We start from the raw sequence: 8,334 nt of genomic DNA, 5'->3' as shown, positions 1-8,334 counted from the left end.
AACATACTCTGGAGCTAAACGACATGCACGAGATGGTCCAAATCAAGACGCCGTCCCGGAGGAACCCCGTCACCCCCGTGACGCTGAGTTGGAGGCCATGCCCATCACCTTTGATGACGCCGATCTCGGCGACGACAGAGACATACATCATGACGGTCTGGTAATATCTCTAACTGTCAGTAATTGCTTGCTTAAACGTGTGTTAGTGGACAATGGCAGTTCAACAAACATCCTAATGAGAGGCGCTCTGGAGGACATGGGAATCGATGAGCGTGACGTTGTTCGAAAATCTACCGTCCTTGTCGGATTCAGTGGGGAATCCAAGCATACTATGGGAGAAGTGACGCTGCCCACCTTCGCCAAGGGAGTTAATATGCCAACTAAGTTTTATGTCATTGACTGCCCTTCTTCTTATAATGTGATTTTAGGCAGGCCATGGATCCATAGCATGAAGGCTGTCCCCTCATCGTTCCATCAATCTTTAAAGTTCCCCACAAAATGGGGAGTACAAGAGATTAAAGGGGACAGACGGATCGCAAGAGAATGTTACAACACGTCTCTCAAACCAAGGAAGTTGGAAGCATAGCAATTACATATGCAGACGTTGGGAGAGCAAGACTTTGACGAGCAACAAGTGGATGAGGTCGTCTTAGACCCCAGCAAACCAGACCAGCCAGTCAAAATAGGAGCTGCATTATCTCCCGACGTCCGTCAACAGGTAATAGATTTCTTAAAGGCTAACGCTGACTGTTTTGCATGGTCCCATGAGGACGTCACAGGAATAGATCCCGACGTGATCACACACAAACTTAATGTTGACCCCAATCACAAACCGGTCAAACAGAAGAGACGCAAATTCGCCCCTGAGTGAAACCAAATCATCAACGACGAAGTCCAAAAGCTGATTGACACCGGCAAGGTAAGGGAGGTAAGATATCCCGATTGGTTGGCTAACGTCGTTGTTGTAGGTAAGAAAAACGGGAAATGGAGGGTCTGTATAGACTTTACCGATCTCAACAAAGCATGTCCTAAGGATTCGTTCCCCTTGCCTCACATTGACGCCCTCGTAGACGCCACAGCAGGACATGAGTTGCTGTCGTTCATGGACGCCTTGTCAGGGTACAATCAAATACTCATGCATCCCGAGGATCAAGAAAAGACGTCATTCATCACCGATCGCGACATTTATTGCTATAAGGTTATGCCGTTCGGATTAAAGAATGCTGGCACGACCTATCAGCGTCTGGTTAACGCCATGTTCAAGGACCAGCTTGGGGACACCATGGAGGTCTATATAGATGACATGCTGGTTAAATCCAAAAATTCACATGACCACGTGTCACATCTACAACAATCATTCGACGTCATTCGGAGGTATGGCATGAAACTTAATCCTACAAAGTGTTCTTTTGGAGTGTCTGCAGGTAAATTCTTGGGATATATAGTTACTAAGTGGGGCATCGAAGCTAGCCCAGACCAAATCAAAGCTATCCTCAAGATTCAATCGCCGCAAAATGTGAAAGAAGTGCAAAAGCTAACAGGACGCGTCACTGCATTGAATCGATTCATCTCAAAGTCTTCGGACAAATGCAGGCTATTCTATGACGTCCTAAAGAAGAATAAAGGATTTGACTGGACGCTGGAACACGAGCATGCCCTCCAAGATCTCAAACAATACCTCATGACGCCGTCGTTGCTGTCAAAGCCAATAGCCGACGAGCCACTGCAATTATACGTCGCCGTCAGTGAATCATCGGTAAGTGCCGTCCTGACCAGGGAAGGACAAGAAGGGCAATTGCCAGTGCTAAAGTAAATCATTTGCGACGCTGAAACCATATTTCTTTAGAGAAGCTCGTCCTAGCAATAGTGACGGCGTCCAAAAAACTAAAACATTATTTTGAAGCACATTCTATCTATGTCAAAACTAACTATCCCGTCAAGTCTATTTTAAGACATCCAGAATTGACAAGAAGAATGAGCAAGTAGGTAATTACGCTAAGCAGCTATGACATTACTTATCAGCCTCGAACAACATAAAAGTCGCAAGCATTAGCGGATTTTGTGGCTGACTTTAGCCCTAGACTGGAGGCGATAGCCCAGACAGAGGTAAGTATGCTCGAAGTTAATACAACTAACAGTAAGTGGATCTTGCATGTAGACGGATCCTCCAACTTTTGGGGTGCCGGGTTAGGCATATTGCTAAAGTCGCCACAAGGGGACATCATAGCTCGAGCTATCAGTTGCGACTTCAAAGCCACCAACAACGAAGCAGAGTACGAGGCATTGTTAGCAGGGTTGACGTTGGCTAAAGACCTAAATGCCACCGAAGTGGAAGCATACAGTGACTCGTCACTCATCGTTAGCCAGATAAAAGGAGAATTTGCCGCCAAAGATTCCAAAATGACGGCATATCTGGACGCCGTCCAATCAAAGGTAAAATCTTTTGTGAAGTTTGACATTTTTCAGATCCCCAGAGATCAAAACACGCAGGCGGATGCATTGGCAAACATTGGATCAGCTATTAGGAAGTCAGGGTTCAAAAGCATACCCATAGTACATTTGTCATCACCTGCAGTCAATAAAACACCCTCGGCCGATGGTGTCAACAACGTTACGACGGACGTCAACGACACCGACGTTAGCAACGCCGCGATGTAGCCAGCAAGTTGGCAGACACCATTCATACAGTATCTTAAAGACGGTACCCTTCCCGAAGATAGGCTACAAGCTAGAAAGGTACATTTTAGAGCCTCAATGTACGTTTTACTTGACGGTATACTTTTTCGAAAGTCCATTGCAGGACCGTACCTGAGATGCCTCGACGGCGACGAATGCCAACAAGTGTTACAAGAAATGCATGACGGGTGCTGCGGCAATCATTCAGGAGGACGCAATTTGTCCAACAGGACTTTGCGCATGGGATATTATTGGCCGATGTTGCGTCAAGACGCCGTCGAGTACGCTAAGAAATGTGAGGCCTGCCAGCGGCATGCTGCCATGTCACACAAACCTGCGGAGAAGCTGCATCCTACTATCACCCCTTGGCCCTTCATGAGGTGGGGCATGGACATTGTTGGAAAACTCCCCCAAGCACCGGGGCAAAAAGTGTTCATGTTAGCACTAACAGACTACTTTTCCAAATGGATTGAGGCTGACTCATTCACTCAGGTACGTGATAAAGAGGTTATTACTTTTATATGGCGTAACATCATATGCAGATTCGGCGTCCCCTCTGAGATCATCTGCGACAACAACTCCCAATTCATAAGCACACCTACAAGGAATTTCTTGGCTAAGTGGAACATACAACTCAGTACCGCGACGCCTAGATATCCACAAACCAATGGTCAAGCTGAGTCCAGTAACAAGTCAATCATCAAAGTCATCAAAAGACATCTCAAAGCCGCCAAAGGTAAGTGGGCAGAAGAGCTCCCGTCGATTCTTTGGGCAAATAGGACTACTCCGAGAACGGCGACGGGGCAAACCCTCTTCTCCCTAGTCTACGGGTGCGAAGCTGTTCTTCCTCCCGAGGTGCGCGTCCCGACGTCGCGTCATGGGCTATTGACGCCAGATAGGAATGACGAGGAGTTGAACCACGACATCGTCACAAGCGAAGAGTTAAGGGAAGCGACACTTGTCCGTATGGCATCCTAGCAGCAGATAGTGGCCAGAGGTTTCAATAAGAACGTCAAAGCCAAAACTTTCAACGTTGGAGATTGGGTTTTAAGAGAAGTCTTTCAAAACACCAAGGAGCTTAATGCAGGGAAGTTGGCACCAGCATGGGAAGGCCCGTATAAAATCCAAAAAGTGGTTGGCAATGGTGCATACCGAATATGTACCCAAGACGGCAAACCCGTCCCGAGAAGTTGGAATGCCGTCCACCTTAAGCGCTATCATTTTTGAGAAAAGCATCGTCGCATAATAAACGATTACAATAGGTAACGTTGTACTTAAAATATCATGATTATATTTTGCCCAACTGGCGTGTTTCCTCCTTTATTAACATTGGTACTTGAGTTATGTTACTGACAGTGTAGGTATATTCATCATACAAATAAAAGACGCGACGTCAGCCGTCGTTGTTGTTAGTCGCAAATTCCTTATGGTTGTATTCTGACGATATGGGAGCAACATATACATTACAAAGCAGACACCCCATCCCGTCAGACGCATTCCCACAGTGTCCACATTTACAACGACAAGAGGCTAGAGTGTTTAGTTGGAAGTGGTAATCAACCCTTCATTGCAACTAAAACACCTTGCTCCACATTACAAAGTTACCTTACAACGCTATACATACATACATACATATCTATGTTCATAAGTCAAACATAAACACCATTCATGACAGACGAGTATAATGGAGCAAAGTACGAAATTGTGAACACAACACAACATTGTCATACAACAATATATAGTTAAATGCAAATGTTAAACACAACATATCATTGTCATAAAAACACACCAAGACAAAGATAAAAGTTTTGCAACAAAATACACCAAAAGTACCAAAGTTTCAGTGACACAGCACCCCAAAAACCAACTATTACAAACACTAACTGATCGTTATAGGTGACGCAACACCTTGCAGGAACCAGGAGAAGTCAGGCGACGCCGTCGGTTTCAGTGTTGACGCCAGAATCAGCAGTTGCTGTGACGTCAACACTATTTTCACCTTCAGGGACTAGGTCTTCTTGCGTCCTGAACACCTCCAGAAATTGCCTAATGTCCGCCTCAGGGGTCCACTTTGACGTCTGCCCATCTAAGAACTGCTTCATCAGCCTAGCCTTGGTCTTCCAAGTGTAGCGGCTGGCAGCGTCCATCAACTCCTCGCGGAGGTTAGCTATCGTGGCGTCCGTCTCCTCCTTCATCGACGTCATGTTAGCCACGTGGCTAGCGTTTTGATTCTTCTCCTTAGCCAGCTCCGCAGATAGTTCTGTTACTTTCTTTTCTGCCGCCATTAGAGCCGACGAAGATCTCTCCAACTTCTCACGGAGTGTCTTGCACTCCTTCTCCAAGGTGATAGCATCAGAACGCAAGGCTAGAGAATTTTGGGTGGCCTACATAAACAGTCGGCGTCAGTAAGTACATTTTAAAACAATTGAATGATATAACGTGTGCTGGATGGCTTACATGTAATTGCAGGGCCAGCCCTTCATTCGCCACCGTAATCAGGGGCAAGCTAGCTAGGCGACGCTGAGGGGCGGGAAACGCAAGTTTCTCTGCCGACGGAAAAATGGTCGGAGCAGTGATCTCACATAAGTTCTTGGGGAGGCTAATAGTAAAAGTTTCTCCCTTTGCGTGTGGCGTCTTAGTTGGTTTCGGGGTGTCCGTTGGATTTGCCGTCCTAGCAACCTTGGGAGCACCCATGGATGACGGCATCACAGTCAAAGTACTTGCAGCTTGCTTCCTCTTCCTAGCCCGTTCCAGCATCTCTGTTTCAGAAAGGCCGACAGTCGGTGTCTTGGACCTTTTAGACATAGTATTTTCAAGAGGAAATTGAGTGCCGTCAGTTTCAAGAAAACAAGAAAAGTCACGAAGACAGCGCACAGAGATACGTTACCTGATGCCATGGATGGACTCGTGTCGTTGGTAGGTTCGTTGGTGTTAGCAGTGTGTTCTTCTGTGGACTGGGGCAAGATATCTCCGTCCGACGGCGTCAATTCAAACTTGTTGCGGAACATCCGTTCCTTGGCGGAGTACTTCTTGAGGAGTTGGTTAATTTTGGTCCTACTGTAGACTGATTCTTCGACGGGTAGAGGTAGTATTTCTGCAAGCACAAAGGAAATTAGGCGGCGTCAACAATGTAGACAAGAAAAGACATATCAAAGAAAGCCAAATACCTTCGGAGTTCCATCCGTCATGTAAGTAATCAAAACTTTTTCCCATGGATTTCTTGTTTACAAAGAAGTATCTTTTCTTCCACCCTCTGTCGTTTGCCCCAGAATTCTCCACTAAGGAGTGCTTCCCAGGTTTTAAGAAAAAAGTGTATCTAGAAACTTCTACCCTCTTGATTTCGTACATGTATAAAATGTCCTCTAGAGTGAATTCCATGTTTGCATCTTGGGCCAATTTGTCAATTACATGAACCACCCGCCAGACTAGGGGCATAATTTGGGCAGGACTTACTTGCATGACAGAGAGGAGTTGTGTCATTAGGGAATTTAAGGGGAATTTGTAGCCAATTTTGAAGGGATATTCATACAAGACTACCCAACCCTTAGGACAATCATTAGGGCGTTCTTCTGAAGTGGGTGCCCTAACCTTAGTAGAGATAGAAAGCTCAGATTTTTCAAGAAAGTTGTCTATGTCATCTTCGATAAAATCACTCGCAACATTCTTTCCCCCAATGACACCTGCTTCAACTACAACTACCTCGTCTGAACTTTCTACCATTTTGGGGGCTCTCTTTGATTTCCTAATCTTAGGGAGACTTTCTTTGGGTGCCATAAAAGAGATATGAAGAATTTAAAAAGTAAAAATTACCTGTCAAGCAAAATTGGTACAAAATTGGTCTAGTTGCTGGCACCTTTACCTTTTAAGTACTTGGTACAAAATTGGCATAAACACTAGACACTCCCATTACAGTCAAGCAACTTAGACCAATAAGCTTGTGTAACTCTGTATACAAAACTGTCACAAAAATAATTGTGGCTCGAATGAAGCCCATCCTGCCCGATTGGATTTCTGAAAACCAAAGTTGTTTTATTAAAGGGAGGGGAGCTGATCTGAATCGGGTCATTGCGACAGGTTTACTCCATTCAATGCACAAAAAGAAAGCTAAGCATGGCCTCTTTGATCTTAAGCTGGACCTTGAGAAGCGTACGATCGCATCGAATGGAGTTTTCTCAAAAGCTGCCTTATAATCTTGGCCTTAATCACTAGGGGTGTTCATGGGTGGTTAACCGTACCGAAATAAAATTTTGGGATGGTAACCGGAAGTATCGGTTCGCCATATTTACGAAGCGTAACCGTAACCGTTCAAAACGGTAACCGCATAAACGGTTAACCTATTTTTCGGTACGGTTTTTCGGTTAACCATTAACCGTTACTCAAGTTTTATCAAATCAGTTTACTTATTTTATATATTAGATTTCAATTTTTCATCAACATAAATAATATCATTAATACCAAGATTATCTATAAAAGACAATCATCTTTAAAAATATTCCACACCATACAATATTACGATACAATGAAATACATATCTCAAAGTTCTAAGGAAAAACAAGCACAAAAACCTCAAACTATTACAAGTTGTAGTTCATAGTGAGAAGTTACCAAAAAAAAAAAAACAGCAGCAGTATAACGAAAAAATAGCAGCAGTACAAATAAAAACAGCAACAAGTGTGGGCTGCTCCAGTGAGTGCACACTCTACACACAACATTTTTAGTCACCCACCATCAAAAGAGATTCATCAATCTTTATTGTGGGCTGCTCTTGTGTTAAATCACCCATTTCTGCATAAATAAATACATAATTAATTCCTTTTTTATAAGCTAGAAAAACATTAAAAAGAAAACTAACTTACCATCTTCCAAATTCTCTAATGCAAGGAGACTTTTCTCTACTGAAAGAGGACCATGAGACATCCATAACCAATTTTGCCCACAAACTAGTGCTTCGACCATTATAGGAGTCAAAGATGTGCGAAAAAAATCTAAAACATGACCTCCAGTACTAAATGCAGACTCGGAAGCAACGGTAGAAATAGGAATAACAAGCATATCCCTTGTCATCTTATAAAGAACAAAATATCTTCTTGGTTGATCATGCCACCATCCTAATATATCAAATCTAGCCCCGAATGGTTCACATGCATCACTTAAATATTTTTCTAATTCATCCTTTTTCTCTCCTATATCTCATAGTCATAAGTTGTTCCGCATCAAGTGCTCCCCCGTCATGTGAACTAGTAGCCGAAGAAAGGATAGAGTGAGATTGTGATGATGATTTTCCTCTTGATTGAGGTCTCGAAGAACCATATAACTCAAACAAAGAACGCAAATCAACTTTGATTTTCGAGCACAGCATATTGGCACTTTCTGTATCATAAGAACTCTTGATGACCCATTCCATATAATCCCATTCATGTCTAGGATCAAGAATTAATGCAATAAATAGCAAGATGTTAATGTTATCAACATTTGCCCAATATTTGTCATACTCTACCTTCATCTTGCATGCCATTCTACTTATGTCAACATCATCATTACCACAATAATCATATATTAAAAACCCAACACCATAAATCTCAGGCACATAGCAGTTACCAGTCACATAAAGAGAACCAGAGAGTTTCAAATTAGCCTTATAAAAAATATCCAAGAATG

At 43.5% G+C, this 8,334-nt stretch overlaps 1 protein-coding gene across 1 annotated transcript; it reads right to left on the bottom strand.

Annotated features, from left to right (window-relative positions):
- Window positions 1-4,604: 4,604 nt before the first annotated feature.
- LOC125498888 (uncharacterized) lies at window positions 4,605-6,396 on the bottom strand. The gene is made up of 4 exons (XM_048647203.1): window positions 5,844-6,396; window positions 5,564-5,770; window positions 5,356-5,435; window positions 4,605-5,060 (listed from the first exon to the last, which is right to left on the bottom strand). The coding sequence occupies exons 1-4, from the start codon at window positions 6,394-6,396 to the stop codon at window positions 4,605-4,607; spliced, it is 1,296 nt and encodes a 431-aa protein (XP_048503160.1).
- Between the last annotated feature and the right edge of the window lie 1,938 nt (window positions 6,397-8,334).

Source organism: Beta vulgaris, chromosome 6 (assembly GCF_026745355.1).
Source record: "Beta vulgaris subsp. vulgaris cultivar EL10 chromosome 6, EL10.2, whole genome shotgun sequence".
Lineage (NCBI taxonomy): Eukaryota > Viridiplantae > Streptophyta > Magnoliopsida > Caryophyllales > Amaranthaceae > Beta > Beta vulgaris.
Note: the sequence above shows the minus strand (reverse complement) of the source record. Positions and strands in the feature narration are given on the sequence as shown.